The following is a 21,443-nucleotide window of genomic DNA, read 5'->3' as shown; positions in this document are numbered from 1 at the left end:
TTATTATTCTATTTATTCACCCATGAATACCAAACAATGATTTTTTTAATTAACATGTCAATTTGATTAATATCCGGAAAGTGAATAAACATGTATTTGTTAGGTTCACAAATAATATTAAATTTGAATTTCAGTTTGCGGCATGTAAGAATTAAAATTATAAAACTGTCACTATCTTAATTTATAAGATAACTATTATAAATCGAAATTTAGTGTATATTATTATTTTTCTCTTTAATGTTCTAAATTGTTATTTTTTATATTTTGAATAACTGAAATCTCTTATAAATAAAGATTTTAATTAGTTAAGAATAAAATAAAATAATAGAGAAAAATAATACTCTCTCCATTCTATCTTAAAAGTATCATTTTCTTTTACACGCGGATTAAAAAAAATTATCATTTTTGTTTTGTTATATTTTCTCATGTTTTACTCTTATTAGTGATAGTGAAATTTTTCATAGAATTTTTTTTTTATGAATAAAAGTTTTATTAAAAGCCACAAAAAGTGGCAACTTTAAACTACTCGAAACTTACGTCACTTAAGGTAACGACTCAAAAAGAAAAGAGCAACTACAAAAAGATAGAATTCGGGTTTCTATACAAGTCTAAACCGGACTAAATAAAGGGTAAAAAGAAAAATTTAATGTAAAATACTCTAAAAATAAAAATATAATTTTTAATATGGACATTTCAAATGGAATATGAGACTTTTAAAATGGGAGAGAGGAGTAATTATTAAAAGGTTTAATCATCCAAAAATACTCCATCTTTTTATCTTTTTAGTTTACGGTACAAACTTTTAATCGTCAATTTTAACCTATTTTTAAATTTTTGTATTAATTATAGTTATTTGGAAAATTTGGAAATGCAGAAATGGAAGAGTTTTTCAGAAAGTGGAGAAGAATGCTGAGTCAGTTATCTTCAAGAGTTTCTCTTATGCGGTTTTTCATTTCAAAGTTTGTAAAGGAGATTTTGCTTATACGGGATTAGATTTATTTAGAAATCCCGCTTGTATCTTCTTTTCGAGACCTTATTGTTTTTTGACCTTCTCTCAGAGCCGTAGCCTATAGTGTGCCGCCTAGAACGTGCCACTTCATGTGCGAAAGTTTTGAGTTAAAGTCCTTTTGCCACTTTTGTGCTTCTTAATATACAATTTATTCATCAAAAACAAATTATAGTTATTTGTTCAAATTAGAGTGAAAACAAATTTAAATTTACCCTTCATATTGTTTCAACATTCCTTTTTACCATCACGGTTTCGAAACATTAAGACTTTTTGAAACTTTTTTTAATAACACGTAAATAAATAAAATAAAAAAATAAAACTAGATATTGATGATTAAACCTTTTTAAAAATAATGAGAGGATGCTCCCTTTTAGTTGTTTTTTTTTTTAATTTGTTTTATTCTTAAATAGTTATCCATTATAAATTTTGATAACAAATTCTTTAAAAAATTGCATTGTTGCTGTTTATTTAATTAGTGGAGTTCGTAGAGTATTTATTGATATGTTCATTTTTAATATATCTATGTAAAATATTTTCCATTTAAATGAAATTTTAATGATTTTTTATGGTTAATTACGAAAAAATATCCAACGTTTAGCGGTTTTACCGTTTAAATCATAACATTTAAAAGTCAGCGAAATAGATCACAATCTTTGCAAATCTTTCAAAAGTATGCATGAAACTAATCCGTGTTCTATTTATTCGAATTAGGATCATTGTTATGCATAACATTCTTACCCCGCCATATGAATAGATGCCCAAAAATCCAATATGTTGAAAAACAAAAGTGTGTGGTTTTAACACTCTAACAAGATTGACTAAAATTGGTATGGAAAATGACATACAAATTTATATAGGAATGATCCTAAATGTGCCGGATCCGCAAAAATAGAACACCAAATTTCATGCATATTATTCATTAAAAAAAAAATTCATACATATTTTTGCAAAATTTGCATAGATTTTAGGATCCGCAAAACTAGAACACCAAATTTCATGCATATTATTCATCAAAAAAAAAAGTTTCATGCATATTTTTGCAAAATATGCATAGGTTAAGATTTATTTTGCCAACTTCAAAACGTTATTATTGAAGCGCTAAAACCGTTAAATGGTAGACCTTTTTCTTTTGTAATTAGATTATTTTTCTTGTATGTAAACTATATTTTATTTACTAAAAAAAACGTGAATTAAAAGAGAGGAATTAATGTTTTATATCTAAACTAACGTGCTAATGATGGTAATTATTCTTAATTATTTTCCCTTCTTTTTAGGAAGACTACATATTCATTGACAAGTCCCACGTCAGTGTGGGTTGGAATGATAGATCCATAGCAAGTTGTGGTTGATGGAATGCCTGGGTACGCTTATGGGTAATTAATTGACAAATTAATTGGTTGTGGTTGATGGCATGACAAGGTATGGTCACGGAAAATTAATTGGCTGGGGGCTCTGTATAAGAAAATGGCTTAATACATCATTTAACCCCTAAACTTTACTCTTTTATTCTATGAAACCTCTAAACTAATTTTTTGTTGTGTTGGACCTCTTAACTTTTAATTTTGTTCTATTTAACCCCTGACCCTGACATTTTTAACCTGTCTAACCCTTATTTGTACACCGTGGCAAATCGCGTGAGACCAAACGATTTTGAGCAAGTGAAGGCCTTTTTTTGTGCTGACATGGAAAACTTTTTCATTTTTTTATTTTTAATTGTTATTATACATATTCTGAAACAAAATGCCCAACATTTTTTCTGAAATCAATTTCGACCTAATCCCTAATTTTTATTTCTTCATTCATCTCTAAAAATTTTCACTTCTGGAGGCTCCGTCTGAAACTCTCAACTTCTTGTCTAACATGGAGGCTCCGTCCGAAACTCAGTTTCCACTATGCCGTTGTCGCAAAGTTGCAAGCTTGAAGACAGCTTGGACAAATGCAAATCCAGGGAGGCGTTTTCTAGGTTGTGGTCGATACGGGGTGAGTTGTTCAGTGCTCAATTTTGTTATTATGAATTAGGGTTTCGTGAATTTTGTATTTTATGATTTTAGGATTTGCTGAATTTGAGATTAAATGAATTGGGTATTAAATGAATTGGATATTATTAGTTTGAATGATGAATTGGGAGTTAATTACTATGGTTTGCTTTGTAGATGACTGGAGCTTGCAAATTTTTTGCTTGGGTTGATGATCCTGCTGATGACCAATATAGAAAAGTTATTCTGGGGCTGCTAAGAAGGGTTAAAGAGTATGAAATGGAGGCAAATAAAGCAAAGGAGAAGAAGCATTTGAAGAAGAAGACTCTGTTTGTTTTTATTCTGGGATTGTTCATTGTCTTTGTGGGATTTATGAAGTAGTTGATGTATTTGAGTTAGGGTGTAGTTTGGCATGTGAGTAATGTGTATTTAACTGTAATGTGTCAATATTTTGAAGGATCAATGAAGTGCAATTTGATTACAGACTATTGTTCTGATATTTGCAAACAAAATTAAATAAAATGGAAACTTCTAACATTTCATACAAGGCTAAATACACAATAAAGAAGTCAATTGCAACTAACATTGAAATAGTTAACATTAAGCAAGCAAACAAGCTTGAATATAGTAGTTTGAACATCCAAAATAAGCAGATACAATAAACAAAAGAAGATTGCTACTAACATCCAGCACATTGCTAAATACACAAAAGAAGCCTGAACCTAACAGAACACAAGTCTGAAAACTTACATCTTGTCTAACAAAATTAATTTAGCAACATTCAAAATAAGTCCTATAACTTGACTTGCCCAAAAACAAGCAAAAATGTTTGTGTCTATTTGCTTGTAGAACCCTGGGAACCCTGGGAGGCTTGCTGAATTGCCCTTAGCCTATTCATTCTAATAGCATCTCTTTCTTGCTGCAGCTTATGCGAACTAACTGCATTACGACCACTCCACCTTAAGCCAGGAGGTTTGAAACCTATGTCTCCAGTAACATCTGCAGACCTTCGAATCTCTGGAGGATTGACAACCCTAGCAAGTGGTGTTCCAATCTGTTAACAATAAATTGTTAGACCATTAATATGAACAAAAAGCTTGGTAAATAAGTTGAGAATGGAAATCACAAAAACTTAATGGTACTTACATTAGCAATTGTTAGACCATTGTTTAAATGATGTAAACCAAAACCCACAAATCTTTTTTTGGCATTAGAAGCCTGAGTTGGAGCAGCATATCTTTTTGAACCTTGGACCTCTGTTGGTGGGTTCTCAGAATGAACTGGAGCACTGCCAGAACCCCTACCTCTACCCCTGCCTGGACCCCTGCCTGGACCCCTACCTCTACCCCTGCCTCGCCCCCTCAATGCACTTGTTGATGCATCAGCTGCACCCACAACTGAATGTTCAGTCCCAGTAGATACTACACTCCTAGTGATTGGCCTAGTAGGTGGAGGTGGAGGTGGAGGTGGAACTACAGGGGCAGGGGGAGGTGTAACTATCCTAGAAGGTGCAGGGGCAGGTGTAACTATCCTAGAAGGTGCAGTACAAGTGATTTGCCTAGTAGGTGCAGCTATCCTAGGAGGTGCAGTTAAGGAAACTGGTCCAGTCACATTGACCTGCAATCCAATCACAGTATACAAAAGGAAATAAGAAATAAGAAAGCATGCAATAACAAACCTACATACCAAGACAACTACACAAAAATTACCCGTGCACTCTCCCTTGATCTGCTAGGGCAACGCTTCTTGTTGTGCCCTTCACCTTTGCAAATAGAGCATGTCATTTTCACACCTTTCTTTGACAACTTCCCAAAGGCTTGCTTCTGTGGTTCATCTCTATCTTTTCTCCTCAGTTTTTTGGGTCTGCCTGGCTTTTTCTTTAGATGGACCATGGCACAGCAAGCATGTGCACAAGGAATGCCTTTCAGTTGCCATGCCCTGCAGCTACATGTTTGCTCACCCAGGTCAATAGTGTGACCAAAAGGACCATCCAGAACCTCAAACCCCTGATCACCATTGAATTGAATCATGCATTCAATACCCTTCAGTTTGTTCTCATCCAACTTCTTTTGAGCCATTGGAGAGATGTCTGTAATCCATGTCTGAGCAAACTCCCTCATAACCCTAATCCTATTCATAATCTTCACCCTAATTTCTTCCAGCATTGTAATCACAGTTAAATACCTAGCTTGTAATATCCATCCATTAAAGGTTTCACACATGTTGTTCTCCACAATGTCACACTTTGTATCAAGGTTGAAAAAAACTCTGATCCATAACTCCTTTGAATAAGATAACATATCCTCTACAATTCCATCTCCCATGGTGTCTAATTCTTTCAAGTGATCAGTCAGTTGTCCTTCAAAAGTGGAGTATGCACATTGCCAAAATTTCTTCCTTCTGTCATCTCCTTTCCAGTTTTTCTGCCATGCTGCCCAAATGTGTCTTGCACACCACCTCCTCTCACAGTCAGGCAACTCTTCATCCACAGCAGCAATAAGTCCCTATAACAGAAACATAACAAATTTAATCATACAAACTCAACATACAAAAACTGGACATACAAAAACTCAACATAAAAACTTACCTTTTGCATGTCTGATATAAGAACCAGCCCTTCACCATCTCCAAGCTCTAGATCATTCTTCAGTACACTTATGAACCATCTCCATGATCTTGTGTTCTCCAGATCCACAATTGCCCATGCAATGGGAAACATCTGGTTATTTGCATCCTTGGACACAGCTACCAGCAATTGTCCTTGACAAGAGCCCTTTAAAAAGCAGCCATCCACTCCAATCACCTTCCTACAGCCTCCCTTGAACCCCTCCTTAAGTGCATGTAGACATATATAGAATCTTACAAAGGTTCTACTCCCATCATTGTTGTGATTCACATCCACAAAGCATGTACTTCCAGGGTTACTCCTATTAATTTCATCAACATAATCTTGCAACATCCCATACTCAATCACAGGGTCTCCCATTGCTTCAGCTAAAATATTAAGCCTAGCCCTCCTCACTGTTGACACACCCACATATAGCTTCAACTCTTCTCTAACTATCCTTTGTAGCTGAACTATTTTAATCCCTGGTTGTGAATTAACCCTAGACCTAAGATAACCAGTCAAGAACTTAGAGTTACACTGGACAGCCTTAGTATACCTAGAACATTTATGTCTAGGGTTATAAGTTTTAACAATAAAATTGTTAGTCCTACTATCCAGAGCTGCATAAATAACCCATGGACAGTCCTTCTCTCTGCATTTTGCTCTCAACTTATCACTCTGATTAGGTTTAAACTTCAAAGAAATTCCCTTAGCAACTGAATACTTAGACAATGCTTCTCTAAATTGAACTACATTCAAGAAAATCATATCAAGTTGCCATCTTGGCACAGCACAGGCAGGATTGTAGTGGTGGTCAGTACCTGGTTTTCTTGGTGGAAGCTCATCATCAGAGTCAGCTTCATCTTCACTCCCATGATCATCACTATCATAAAATGCCTCATCTCCACCTATCCTTCATCTATTACTGTCTCCATAAGGATTATCCAGATCCTCAAAACCAGCATCATTTCCTGTCTGCCCAACAGAAACTTGTTGTACAGTTTCAGCCTTATTTCTTTGAGCCTCTTTATATCTTCTTACCTCCTCCCTTACTCCTACATCTTCTTCGTTAACATCACTGCCATCACTACCATAGACATCTGAACACAGATCACTGTCTTCTTCTTGTTCACTCCCAGTACTGTTGTCACTTTCACCTTCCACAGAACTATCTTCACTAACTAAGCCTTCCTCTTCATTTACTTCCTCAACCACTTGTGGGCCATCATCATTTAAAGCTTCATGGACCACATAGAAATCAATTGACTCTCCATTTTTCCAAGTACTAGATGCCTCAAGAATTACTTTGTCCTCATTAAACAATATAAACTCATTACTATTTCTAGGCTTGTAATAAACACATTCCACATCTATATACCCCATCATTTTTGGAATACACATTACCATTGACACAGAAAATTTGTCACAATCCATCCTTAGTAGCTCTCTCTCTCTCCTCCAACATACTTAGCCTCTGGCTCTTTAATCAGGGTCCCACCATGGTACCATTGTGCTTCAATTATCCTTTCCTCATACATTCTGCATTTTAAAGGCAAAAAAATGAGTTTTATATACTTTAAAGTTTGATTTTCAGAGCAACCAACAGGACCACTTCTATAAAGTTTTAATTAAATAATACAGCACCCATTATACCCCACAATCTATGTGTTTGGACTGTTCATATGGAAAACCCTAAACTAACCTTCATCTTCTTCAAAATACCGAATGAAACCCTAAAATAACGACTGAAATCCTAAACTAACCCCATTACCATTATTTAAAAGAAATAAACAAAAAGACATAAAGCTTACCTCTGAGAAGACACAGAGAATCAGATTCCTCGAGGTATAGACTCAGAGAAAAAGCTTCAAACGTATAATATCAAAGACCGAACCGCACGTCTTTGTTTGAGAAGAAATCAAATAACTAAGCTGCAGAAGGAATCAATCGTTGTGAGTTGTTAAAGAAATCAAACTTTTTGTCACTGAATGAATCGATTCGATATTTAGGGATTCAAATTGTGACTTTTCATTAGAATGTCGTTTAGGGTGTCGTTTTAGGGTGTCTGATGTGTTAGGTGTAAATAATAAATGAGGTGGAGGGATAATTAATTAAATTTGACATGTGTACAAGCCATGTCAGATATTTTAGCCACGTCACCGCGAGTAACTATCACGTTTACAATCAGGGGTTAAATAGAACAAAATTAAAAGTTAAGAGGTCCAACACAACAAAAAATTAGTTTAGAGGTTTCATAGAATAAAAGAGTAAAGTTTAGGGGTTAAATGATGTATTAAGCCATAAGAAAATTATTGGCAAAAGTAATTTTCAGGTTCATGTACTTTACATAAATTTAAGTGGAAATTTACCCCTCAACTTATAAGTATTGGATAATTAACACATAAATTAATTTTGTAGACAAATTAGTTATAAACTTGCATATTATGAGCAATTAGCTCCATTTTAGTAATTTTCCCTCTAAACTTGTAAATTATTTTTCTCTAAATTGGCAATTTACCCCATAAAAATTTAAGCTAATTTTCATAACTAATTTGTCCATAAAATTAATTTATGTGTTAATTGTCCATTGCTTACAAGTTGAGTGGGCAAATTACTACTTAAGTCTACTGTACATATTTTATTTATCTAGTTATTAAAAAAAATTGGTAAATGATCAATAGATTAGCACATCCACAAAATATGGATGGCAAAAAAAGTCAGAAACAGGACAAGAAGCTAATAAAACTTACAGAAGAAATCAATACATCTGAAAACATCATTGCCCGTGTATGAAAATCCTTGATCATGCGCCTTGTGAAACTCCACTGCTTTGCAAACAGTAAGAAAAAGCAATGAATTAGTATCTGAAGATTCCTCGTCAAAAACCCGTCTATTTCTAGCCTTCCACAAGTGCCAAACTCCATAAAACCAAAAAAGCTTGCAAAGCTTGCGATGTCTACCGACTGAAATGGAAATCCATTGGCTGTAGAAGTCATCTAGAGAACCCGGCACGATCCAGCTGACATTGCATTTTGATAAAAAAAAAATAGACCAAAATTGCCAAGCAAAATGGCAATGAAAAACAATGTGGATACCCGTTTCCGCCTTTGAGCAAGCCAAACAAGAGATTGAATCGGATGGAATAACTTTTTTTCTAACCAAAGTAGCGTTAGAAGAGATTCGATCTCTAGCGAGTAACCAAGCAAAGAACTGAATACGAGGCGGGAGAGTTTCTTTCCAAACTCGCTGCAGAAGAAAAGAAGAAGGTCGGCTGTTCATCTTCAAGCTCATCAGGTCAGCCATAGACTTAGGAGTATACTGATCTCGCTTGCACCATACATGCATGTCCGGAGTTTAATGAAGAACAACATTCTGCGGAAGCTGCTGCAACAAGATAGAGAAACGCACCTGCTCACCAAGGCGAAGATGGCGAGACCAAGAGAAGCCCATGAACTGCTGTAATTCCGGGTTTAAAATTGCAAAAACTGAAGCATTCTTGTTGCGAGAAAGAAGGAACAAATTTGGAAAGGAATTACACAGCGTATCCGAAGTCCATTTGTCCAACCAAAATTGAATGGAATTACCGTCGCCCAAAATCATAGCTGCCGAACATTTAAAACAGTTACAGAGGTCACTATTTTTAGCACAAGCATACAAGATACCTCTCCAAATAGGAGAAAGATGCGAGACGTTAACTGCTTCGATTTCAAACCAAGAGAAAATGGATGAGCTACTAGAAATCACAGCAAACCAAAACGAATTTTTGTCGGAAACCTTCAATTTCCAAATCCATTTCAGTAAATAAACAAAAATTCTTAATACGCAAAGGAGTAATATTAAGGCCGCCCGAAGAATAAGGAACACAAACGTCCGTCCAAGCCAATTTACTGAAACCCTTACTATTAATATTTCCAGTCCACAAAAACCTTCTCATGATCCGATCTAGAGTTATGACCACAGACCGAGGTATACTAAAAGAACAAAGAAAATAGACAGGCAAACTACACAAGACATATTTAATCAGAGTTAATCTTCCCGCAGGCGATAAAAGATTACCTCTCCAAGTTGATAACTGACTCGAAAAATTAGAAATAACTGGATCCCACTGCTTACGACCAATTGCTCTATCGAAAAGCGGCAGAACTAGATAAGTGATTGGAAGTTCTTCTATCATGCACTTAAGAATATCAGAAGCTTTAGAAAGAGTTACCGGTTCAATATTAATTCCAGTAATGGAAGACTTTTGGTAATTAATTTTGAGTCCAGAGATCATCTTAAAACATCGCAAAATACGAAGCAAATTCTCAATCATAGTCAAATCGCCAGGAACGAATAAGAGAGTATCGTCTGCGAATTGAAGGATGGAGAGGTCTTCCACCAAACCATTAATTCGAATGCTAGAGAGCAGCCCCAAAGTGCAAGCCTTTGCAAAGATAGCGCGCAGGCTTTCCACTGCCAGGACAAACAGCATAGGAGATATAGGATCTCCTTGACGAACCCCTCTTTCCATGAAGAAATTATCAGTAGGGCAACCATTCAGAAGCACAGATAGCTGAGCAGAGTCGAAACACGAAGAGATCCAACTGGTCCATTTATTATCAAAATTCATCCTCTTAAGCATCTGCAAAATAAATTGCCAGGAGATAGAATCAAAAGCCTTGCTAAAGTCAAGCTTTAAAAGAAAAACTTTCTCCTTTCGCCGTTTAGCAAGATGAATTATCTCTGAGGCGATCATGTGACAGTCATGAATACTTCTTCCTTTAACAAACCCAAATTGATTATCAAAGATAACCAAAGGAAGAACCGGAGATAACCTATTAGCCATGGCCTTCGAGATTAGCTTGAAGACTCCATCAATTAAGCTGATCGGACGAAAATCTTTTATGTCTATTGCACCCTGAAATTTAGGAAGCAGCACAAGAAAAGCAGTGTTAAGACCAATCGGGAAGGTTGCCGAGGTATGAAAATCACCAAAAAGGGAGACAAAATCATTCTTGAAGATCTTCCAAGCGTTCTTGTAGAAGAAAAAATTGAAGCCGTCAGGACCCGGCGCTTTATTATCATTGCGGCTCATAAGAGTTGAGAAAATCTTCTCCTCAGAGAAAGGGACTGAAGGGAGGCAGCCTGCAGATCAGAGAGTGATTTGATAGAAAGTTCGGCCAAGGAGAAATCAACACTACAATTTTTCTTGAACAAATGCTTGTAAAAAGAATGGACCCTTTGTTTAATGTCTGTAGGAGAAGAGTAGCAGACAACATCAATAAGAAAATCAGAGATCAAATTGCTTTTCGAATGAATAGAAGCCACAATATGAAAATATTTAGTATTTCTGTCTCCCTTTAAATTCCAGTTAAGCCTTGATTTCTGATGCCAAAGAGACTCAATGTGCTTGGAGATTTGATTCAATTCAGAGTGTAAGTCTGACAACCTAGATCCGTCGGCTTCATTGAGACTGATCAAGTCCGAGCCTGCTTCCAAGTCAGAGATGGCCTTTTGAACTGTAGCTAACCAGTTATCCAAGTTGCCGAAAATCTCCCTGTTCCAATTTTTAATCAAAAACCGCAGCCCTTTTAATTTTAACACCAAGTTAGCATTCGACAGCCTAAGAGCAATAGAGGACTAAGAATCCGCAACAAAAGAACTAAATTCTTTATGACTGCATCAGGCTTTAATGGACTTAAAAGGCTTAGGACCCCAATCAGTAGCCACCTCCGAGCAAAAAAGGATAGGAACATGATCCGAGTATGATCTAGGCAAAGCTTTCAAGAAGAATTTCGGCCAAGAAGCACATGCAATAGTAGACAAGAAACATCTGTCTATTTTTGATCTTGAAATATTGTTCTGCCACGTTAAGAATCTACCTTGCAAAGGAGCCTCAACCAGATTAGAACTAGAGACAAAAGCCAAAAATTCTAGCATAGAAGTAGAAAAACCATTGCAATTTAGACGCTTTGAAGGATCCAAAATCTCATTAAAATCACCCACAAGAATACAAATAAAATCTGAACTAAGCTCAGGAAGAATATCGATCCACATAGAAGCTGTTCCCTTAGGCAATTACTGGCGTAAACTAGGATAAATGTCACATTTAAGCCATGCCAAACAAAATCCAAACTAATCCATCTATTAGTTTTAGCAATCCTAAAAGGATTAATAAGTTTCGAATTCCAGACACATAGAAGACCACCCGAAGCACCCGTGGATGGAACAAAGCAATAGTCGAAGTCCAAGTGAGGCCATAAAAATCGGATACTGAAATCATCAAACACCTCTTTTTTCGTCTCAATAAGACCCAAAAGAGAAAGGTTATGAGAAGACACAAGCGAGCGAATAAAACGATGCTTACGACCATAAGAAAAACCCCCACGACAACTCCAAGAGACAAAATTGAAGTTGTAAGACATTAATAAAAGCTTATAACCTGGAAAAAACAGCAGCAAACAAAACACTAAGCCTCCGAAGAGATCCTTTGCAAAAGAAGTTGGATGATTCCTTCTTCTTTTTCTAGAGCAAATAAACCCAATTGTAACCCAACATTCCATGTGAGAAGAGCTTCAGATTCTTTACTCTGAGATTCGGCTGCTGTAGAATTTAAAATGTTCATATTCCTGATATTTCCATCTGAGAGGGAGTTTCCGTGACTTCCTGAATTAGAAACCGTGGAGCAAACGCGACCAGTGTTATCTACATGTTTCAATTTACGCTTGTGTTCAATGAATCCTTTAAAGGAAACTGGTGTCAGACCCGAAGACACTTCAACTTCAGCATTGGAGCCTGTAAACTGTGAACCTGCTGCACTTCCATTATTTTGCCGCTGAATAAGTTGACTGAGATGAAAAACCGGTGGAGAAACTGATGTACTGTCTATTTTCTGATGGATTTATGGACTTAATAAATACTGGAGAAGAGAGTGCAGAATCTACTTGTACCTCACGAGATGGAGCTGCCTTGGAATCGTGTTGAGCAACGCCACAATCTTTAACTGATCCTTCAACACTGCCCGAGTCATCAGAGAAGTCTGACGAAGAATGGTTATCCAACTCCTCCAAAACTATTGGAAGGTCCGATTCAGAAACGGAAAGAATAAATTCCCTACCTTCCAACAACAAAGGAATGGATTCTTGAATTAATCCCGGAGTTGTAGAGATGAGAACTGATCCTGTATCAAGCCTCTCCCTTGATAAAATCATTAGATGCAATGTAATAGGGTCCCCATTGCGTTTTCCTATTTGCATGAATAATCCCTCTTCCCATCCACAAGAGGGATTCCCACAACATTAATCCATATGTATCGTCCTTTGCCTGTTGTAAAACGATCACATCTCCTAAAAGAGATAAAAAAAAATCTGATAAGGAAGGAAACCTAACACTGCTCTCTCCTCTTTTGTTCGGAATCGGAGGATAATTTCTGGACCGCCCAAAAACAATACAGAAACATAATCCACCCCTTTGAGTTGCAGAAACGATGTCACTTGCAGCAACAATGGCAGATTTTTTACCTCAACAATGATCGAGTCAGCTAAAACCATAGCTGAAGCTTCCTGTTGTGCGATGATGATAGGATCATTACGGACTGCCTGAACATATGACCTGGTGTCCCTGATAGCTGGTTTCATGATGCGGGTCTGAGGTGGTTCAATTCTGTTGCGAGGTGCCTGTGGAGGGGAGACATGCGAAACCCTAGACGGATATTTTGCATCAAACGCCCTTATCTTATAATAACCAATACTGACCGAATTAAGCCTAGCACGAACAGTTTTGAGATCCTCATCTGGATTTGGTCTGAAAAAACCAAATCGCTTATTCCTAATGTTTCTTTTCCGAGCCAAAGAAACTCTCCCTGCAACCCCAAATTTGAGGAAGGCTTGTTGAAGTTGATATAATTCCATGAATTTGGGTAGTTTTCTAAGTAAAAAATGGGTAGGTTTGAAGAATTAGGGTTAGGGTTTTTGGTGGGGTTAGGGTTTAGCGAAGGGGATGACATCGCTTTTTTCAATGAATTAAACTTGTACTTATCTAGTTATTAAAAATTAAATAGAACTTGCCAAGTAATTTTAAATTTTTATTTTTCGAGTAACAAATTTTTATTTTAACATAAATGGTCAGATATAAACGAATTATAATCAAACATTGTTAGTTAACATCCACTATTTCCGAATCAATAATAAATTATTTTATACATCATTTAAGACCAACTCATAGTATAGTTTTGTTAAAAGATTATGTTTTAATTTAATCTTTGTTATTGTCAAAATTATTTTTATACGATTGGTGCGGTGTGTAAATTATGAACTTTAATTAATGATGTATGATAGTATTTTTTTTCATTTTTATATAGATAAAAACTTAACAATTTAAAAAAAAGGCAAAAGGTATGTAAACCTCTCGTAATTTTCACAAAAATATACATATAAACCTTAACTTAATTTTGATAATAAATAACCCCTCTTTAATTCCAAAACAGAACCATTAAATCCTGATACCGTCCTAAAAATGACCGAACCCCAAGCTCCGCCTAATAAATTAGGGTCGCCCTACGCCCTGATCGTAGTCCGCTGGCTAACAAAATGTTGGCATCGCCTAGTACTAAGATACACATCTCCCTAAAGAGATGATCGGATTGATGTAGTCATCTCTATTATCCCTCTATCCTAAATAGTCGGAAAATATGGCCTGATGCTAACCATAGATCATGGACAAGACCCACGATCTCCCAGACAATAACTGGTCATAAAAGACCCTATAAATAGAGGTTTATCGGTGCTTGAGAAGGTAATCATTATTCAGACTCAAAATACTTATACATTCATCTACCTACTAGAAAAAACCCTTATTGACTTAAGAATCGGAGTCGCTTTTAGGTAACACCAGCCTGAGGTCCTTTGAGCTTACATTGTTACTTGTGCAAGATATACTCAAGAGGCGACCTCGAAAGTTTTGACCTGCACCATTTGGTGCGGTGAACGTGGAACTTATTGTTTCATTGTTCCTTTCAGATTTCTTTTCACAATTTCTAATCCAATGATGGATCCTCCCGGAGATGACCCTTCACCAGTTATTGACAGAACTACAGGACAAGGGCTACCGACTCTGAATTTATTGCTCCCCGGCAACAAAGAGGACGAGACAAGTGATCCACAATCAACCAGACGAATAGACCCACCAACGAATGTTCCGGCGGGAGTGCCGGCGGACGAACCCATAAGTAACCAGGCAATGTTCAAAACGTTCCTGGAAGTTACTAGCCTCCTTAAAGACATCAAGCAAACGGTGTCGCAGTAGTCTCATAGATCGGCGCTCGAGAAACAGCCAGCCCAGAAGCCAACAACCTTTGTAGATAAGGGAAAGGAATTGATCCACATCGAAGAAATTCCAGCGAATTATGCAAAAAAGCATAGCACACCAATACCTGCCAGATGATGATCACTGGATGGGAGAACAACCTAGCCCTAAAGGAGAAGAAGAACACTTGGAATAAAAGGTCTGCCTAGTCATGATTAGGCAAGGGATAAGATGTGAGGATGTTGACATCTTTATGCGCAGTGACTCACCCTTGGTAGATTTTATTATTTCTCATAAGTTTCCCACGAAGTTCAAATACCCATCGAACATGGAATCTTATTATGGTATAGGGTGCCCCAAGAGTCACATCCACAAATTTCATGCAGTGATGTACGTCCAGACTAACTTGGATCATGTGTTGTGGAAGTTGTACCCAACCACTTTGAAAGGCCTGGCTCAAGAATGGTACCAAAGTTTAAAACCAAGCTCGGTGCTCACATTTAAGCAGTTTTCGGGGTTGTTCCAAGCCCGGTTTATGGCATGCATTCCCTAGAGGAAGTTGTCAATAGACTTGCTGGCCGTCATGCAAAGGGATGGAGAAAATACATCGAGAGATTCAACAAGGAGGCGATGCAGATAGAAGATCTGAGCCAAGAAATTGCTTATACGGCGATGCTAAACGGAACCACAAACTCTAACCTTGGAAAAGAGTCACTGGCAAAGTCTCCAAAGTCGTTTACCGCACTGATGATCATTGCGCACACGCAAATCCAGGTAGACGATGGCTAAAGATAAATAGCTGATCAACACGGAGGAAAGACAAAGGAAGGCTCCTCCTCGGATCGAAGGAATGGAGAATGGATGAATGAAAGACCATCCTCTGAAAGAAGATATGAACAAAATTCGAATGACAGGTTTAAGGGTAAACGGAAGAAAGACGAAGAGAGGCCTTACACTCCCCTGAACACGAGAAGAAGCAACGTGCTATTCTGGGTGAAAGACAACCGAGAGAAGGTCAGGTGGCCCGAAAAGATGAATGCGGCCACAACGAACAAAAGCGATAACAACAAGTACTGTGAGTTCCACAGAAATAACGGACACACTACAAATGAATGCTGGCACCTGAAAGAAGAAATAGAGAAGCTCATAGAGAGAGGCGCTCCCTTTCTCAGTTCATTAAAAGGGAGGCTAAAGATAAGCATAACGAAGGTGAGAGAAAAAGGGAGCGTAGCGAAGATACCCTTAGGAGGCCGAGGGGTGAACCGGTAGGTGTGGTTAACGTAATCATGGAAGGATAAAATGGAGGAGACTGGAACACAATGTGGAAAAAGGCGGCCAGAACAGTCTCCTCAGTAAGCCCGGGAGCTACGGATATGAGAAAGTTTGAAAGCATATCTTTCTCCGAACTAGACGGTCAAGGTCTAGCCCTACCACATGAAGATGCGCTGGTGATAAAAGGGAGACTGAACAACTTCGAAGTATCCAGAATGCTAGTAGACACAGGAAGTTTTGTCAATATGATAACTATTGAAGTATTCATTCGAGTCGGCCTAAGAAAAGAAGAGTTAAATTGAGTTTTTACCCCATTGGTAGGGCTTGATTGAAAATCTGTACATGTAGAAGGCTCGCTGGAGATAGATGTCCAGCTAGGCGACGGAGACACATTTAAGGAAGTTCAGACTGAATTCATGGTAGTAGACATGGACTTTGTCTATAATGCAATCTTAGGCAAATCGTTGTTGCACGACACTTGTGCATCCATTTGCATGAGGTATCTACTAATTAAGATCCCAACGCTAGACAGAAAAGCAGAAATAAGGGGATTCCAAAAGTCAGCTCGAGAGGCATAGTTCACAACCCTCAAGAAGGTCTATGTTATATTACCAATCCTAACAGCTTAACCCTCGGAAAAAGTAGATAGAGCTGAACACTACGACAGCACCACGACGATAGAGTTGTTCCCTGGCAATGAAATCATGATGGGGGGGAGCTGGAGGAAGGAGTCCGAAAATCCTTAGTAGACAATATCTGAAGCCTCAAAGATTCATTCATATGTCATCGGTGGAACATCGCCCCTGACTCAAAACCGGTAGTGTAGAAGAAGAGAAGACATTCACCTATGAATTAGCTGGCTATCACAGAAGAGATCAGAAAACTGAAAGAAGAAAAGGTGATAAAAGATGCACATTATCCGCAATGGGTAGCCAATTTGGTAATGGTGAAAAAAAAAATCTGAAGGCAGTTATCGAATGTGCCTGGATTTTACTGGCTTAAATAAAGCATGTCCGAAAAATAGTTATCTCCTACCAAGTATAGATTAATTGGTAGATTCCACAGCAAGTGTAATACTCCGAATATTTAAAATAAATAATAATGTAGGAAATTTGGAATAATTTCCATTAAACAGAATTGTTGGGATTAAGAGATAATTGAGAGAAATTAATATAAAATAAAATATAAATCTCGAGTTAATAATTATATCTACGGTAGAAATTTCGAGTCAATCGGAGACTATTTAAAATTTGGACGCGGATAAGTTTTGGACTAAATTGCAACTTTTGAAAAGTTCAAGGGCCAAAGTGTAAATTATCCAATTAAGCCTCGAGAATAGCAATTAAAAGATTTTTGACAAAAAATAATAATTTTGGGTTAGTGTTATTTATATGGATATAAATAATACGTATGTAATTGAGTTGAAGCGGATAATTAACCGTTTTGTTAAAATAGAAAGTTTAAAAGAGAAATGGTTTAAGTTAAAGAAATGAAGGATTAAAGTGGCAAATTTGTCACGATATATATATATATATATATATATATATATATATATATATATATAAATAAGGAAAGAAAGAAACTATCAGATGATTCCAGAAAAGAGAGAGTAAGGGAAAAACGGCAATCAATTTCGATTTGCCGTCGTTTCGCCGTTTCTCGTCCAAATCGCGCGTTCTTTATATCGATTTGCTCGTAATTCGATTATCTACCTCCCCCAAGCTTCGTATTGAGGTAAGTTTGACGTTTTAGTTGTGAGAATTGATGGTTTTTTTGGCTGTTTTCTTGTTGTAATGATACGATCGAATCGAACTCGCTTAAATCGTGTTGTTATTGCCGTTTTTCATCATTTCAGAGATGGGTTTTGTATGTAGTTAAGCTAGAACCATGTCGAGATGAGTCGGAATGGTGAAAAACTAGAAAAAACGTGATGTGGAGGTTGTTCTTGTTGCCTTAATTCGAGAGACCTTGTCTCACGGCGTGAGACAACGTCTCGCGACGCGAAACCTGGTCTCGCGACGTGAGACAACGTCTCGCGACGCGAGGCTAAGTCTCGCGACGCGAGGCAACCTCTCACGCCGTGGGACTATGTCTCACGATGTGAGGGTGAACCCCATACGTCGTGCCGAGGCCTGACACGATGTATCCTAGCCCGATGATGCGTTTCGGACTCCGAAAATCATGAAAATTGAGATAGAACTTGATGTTCTGAGTTAAGTTTTCAAAGTAGGTATGCGAAGTACAACTTAATTGATTAGTTTAATACCACGAATGGTATTAAACAAGTATAAGATAATGGTTAAAGGTTAACGAGATTGCAAACCGCATTAGTAACGAATTAGGATAACCTAAGTTTATAACTTAGGGTTTCAGCATAAGTTTACGTTTATGAATTAAACGTACATGTGATTTGAATAGGTAATCGACGTATTGACGAGCTACCAGGCCGATGAACTGGAATAGCTAAAGGATCGAATGGCGCATGGAACTTGCGTAATTGGAAAATGATATTGTTATTATTTGGATAGCGGTCACTATGAGTTGCAATTTACTTTTGTGTATTATTATAAAAGCTAATTTCATATATTATGAATACTATTATCAAATACATTGCATTTATATAACTTGCTCGTATAAGATACTGATGTGTTTGATTGATTTGATTATACGAATGATGTTTTATTCATTGCTTTGAATACATGAATTCAGTATGCGATTCGAAGAAACTAACTACCTATTGGGTGTCAATAGGCTGTGTGATCACCGGTACTTGAGTCAATCTAGCGTGTCTAGATTGTCCTTGAAATTACGAATGCATATGATATGAATATGAAAGTTGGACATATGAAAGCTAGATACGAGGTTGAACTCGGTGGAACTATCTCGGGACCCGTATCTAGTGGGTTGAACTCGGTCGAACTATCTCGGGACCCACAACTTGGGATTAAGCAGCGGCATGAGTTGAACTCGGTTGAACTATCTGTTGGGTTTTCTAGGTTCATAACGCAGCGGAATTTCAAAAATTTTATCTAAAACCCAAACCAAGATCCATGTAATTCGAATAAATAGATTAACTACAGAATTAATACTTACTTGTATGTCGAATTCAACAGCAGTGTAGGAAGGAAGGAGGTGGTTCACTTTGGTGATACCCGGCCTCGGATCAGAAACGCCTCCAAAAGAATGCGTCCTCTACGAGTATCCACACGAACAGACCTTAGCCAAAACTAGTTCTTGTGTGCTAGCACTATTGCTTCACAAGCAATTTCGAATTTTAATGATTTAGTGAATAATGAATTTCGTTATTCTCAAACCAATTGCTTAATGTGTATTTATAGTGATACAACAACACTAGGGTTTGAGACAAAATCGAATTTCAATCTCATTGCAATTCTTACAAGTTTATGTTTATCAAAAACTCCTTTTTTGATAATCATCCATATATATTAATTATTATATTTATTATCTTCAAAAAATAATAAATTAAGGAAAACACTTATCCTTAATTTTGAATTAATATATATTTATTAATATATATATATATATATATATATTACGAATTATATATATATATATATATATATATATATATATATATATATATATATATATATATATATATATATAATAATTAATCACTTAATCACATTGGCCTTGTACAACCCATAACTGTTTTGGGCCTGTTCTTAGTGTGCGACCCTGTAGGTTCATATAACGTTGGCAGTAGGCCCGAAATCCCTATTTCAGCCCACAAGTCATAAGTGGCCTCTAGCAAGACATTATGAGTACCCAAGTTATACAAATATCGGCAATCCGATTTAACCAATTACAATAATATTTTAATCCCTTTGTCTCTCGATATCCAGATTGAATATAAGGCATAGTCATGTCATCCTTATAATATTCAATCATTAGTTTCTTGACTCTAAGTAGACTGAAAATGTTAACTCTTTATCAATTCATTTAGCATGGCCATGCATTTCCATCAGTCTATCTTCTTCAAGGGGCCCATAGATATCTTACTCAAATAAATGAGGGACAAATTCCTTCTCAGTCACTCACATTTCTCACATTGTTACTTTCATATCAAATGACAATCTATTCCATTATCCTGTTAGAGATAATGTAAGACTGTATCAAAATATGAAATAGCTATGTAGAAATCCATGATGATTTCAAGGTCAAAGTATTATACTAATAGAACTGTAATGAGAATTACTTATGACAGTGATCTATGTAGTATTCTCACAGTGGGTCATCCAGTGCCTTATTTCTCAAATAACACCTATGATTTGACTTAATATCTCATATACATGATTAGTAAAACATAATCATCAGTCAACATCATACTAGTCTCAATGTTCTATTAAGACTGGGGATAGATGGTATATAATTCTTTTATTAAACCTAAGGGTTCTACTATCAAGTCACATACTTGATGACCTTGGAAAGAATTAACCATTCGAGTATTTTAATCATTAATATAAACTGATAAAAACTGCCAATCAATAAATAACAAAATGATAAAGTCAAAACATGGTCAAACATGATTGACCTAGTGCATATCACTAACACTATCCTGGGACTATGCCACGTGGTCGTGGTTGAACTCAGTTGAACTATCTCGGGACCAGACCACTCAGATTAAGGTGATTCGAAATGATTACGATATGATATGAATAAGATAAGTTAGGAGTTTAAGATTAGGGTTTCGATCGGATCTATTACTTGAGAATGTTGTGCTGTTTGTTTATATCATATATTGAGTTATATATGTTTGAGTATGCGATGTTATATTTTTATAATACCATTAGTGATTTGCATACTCACTGAGTATTGCCCAAAATACTGACCCCCCTCACTCTGATGTTTTTCAGGTAGTCAGAGTCGGATCAGACAAACTGTCTTCGTTGTCCCAGAAGTTGATTGACTTGCACAGAGTATGAGTTCCTAGAGCTGCAGTAGTTAGTAAGTGTTAGAATAAGATTTGCGATTTGATTTTAAACAATTTATTTTGAATGTAAACTCTGATATAATATTCTAATATCTATAATTGTAATATCTAAAAGAGCTTTCTGAAAACTTTTTATATATGATATTGTGTTTTTATTTGCGAAATTTTTTTAACGGTTTTAGGCTTGCTACGGGTTTCGAAGCTACCACTCCTATTCCCTAGCGCCAGTCTCGGCTCAATAATTTGGGTCGTGACAATTATGATATCAGAGCAGTTCGTCCAGTTATCTCTGCTAAGATGCGTTTGGTGGCTAAGTAACATAGGAACTACTGCAGCTATAGA

At 36.6% G+C, this 21,443-nt stretch overlaps 2 protein-coding genes across 2 annotated transcripts; both read left to right on the top strand.

The window, feature by feature from the left end:
• Window positions 1-2,480: 2,480 nt before the first annotated feature.
• On the top strand, window positions 2,481-3,466 carry LOC126661249 (uncharacterized). The gene is made up of 2 exons (XM_050355075.1): window positions 2,481-2,989; window positions 3,163-3,466. Exons 1-2 carry the CDS (start codon window positions 2,870-2,872, stop codon window positions 3,364-3,366), a joined length of 324 nt encoding a protein of 107 aa, XP_050211032.1. The 5' UTR covers window positions 2,481-2,869; the 3' UTR covers window positions 3,367-3,466.
• An 11,543-nt stretch (window positions 3,467-15,009) lies between these two features.
• Window positions 15,010-16,144, top strand: LOC126661606 (uncharacterized). The gene is made up of 4 exons (XM_050355459.1): window positions 15,010-15,074; window positions 15,137-15,340; window positions 15,403-15,649; window positions 15,695-16,144. Exons 1-4 carry the CDS (start codon window positions 15,010-15,012, stop codon window positions 16,142-16,144), a joined length of 966 nt encoding a protein of 321 aa, XP_050211416.1.
• The last annotated feature ends 5,299 nt before the right edge of the window (window positions 16,145-21,443 follow it).

This window comes from Mercurialis annua, linkage group LG8 (assembly GCF_937616625.2).
Source record: "Mercurialis annua linkage group LG8, ddMerAnnu1.2, whole genome shotgun sequence".
In the NCBI taxonomy this organism is placed as follows: Eukaryota; Viridiplantae; Streptophyta; class Magnoliopsida; order Malpighiales; family Euphorbiaceae; genus Mercurialis; species Mercurialis annua.
The sequence above is the reverse complement of the archived record's forward strand: the minus strand, read 5'-3'. Positions and strand labels throughout refer to the sequence as shown.

Coding starts and splice junctions, on each gene's coding strand:
- LOC126661249 (XM_050355075.1), top strand. CDS start 2,870: ATGGAGGCTCCGTCCGAAACTCAGTTTCCACTATGCCGTTGTCGCAAA. Junction 2,990..3,162: donor TAGGTTGTGGTCGATACGGG/GTGAGTTGTTCA, acceptor TTTGCTTTGTAG/ATGACTGGAGCTTGCAAATT.
- LOC126661606 (XM_050355459.1), top strand. CDS start 15,010: ATGATGATCACTGGATGGGAGAACAACCTAGCCCTAAAGGAGAAGAAG. Junction 15,341..15,402: donor AAAGGCCTGGCTCAAGAATG/GTACCAAAGTTT, acceptor GGTTGTTCCAAG/CCCGGTTTATGGCATGCATT. Junction 15,650..15,694: donor TTGCGCACACGCAAATCCAG/GTAGACGATGGC, acceptor CACGGAGGAAAG/ACAAAGGAAGGCTCCTCCTC.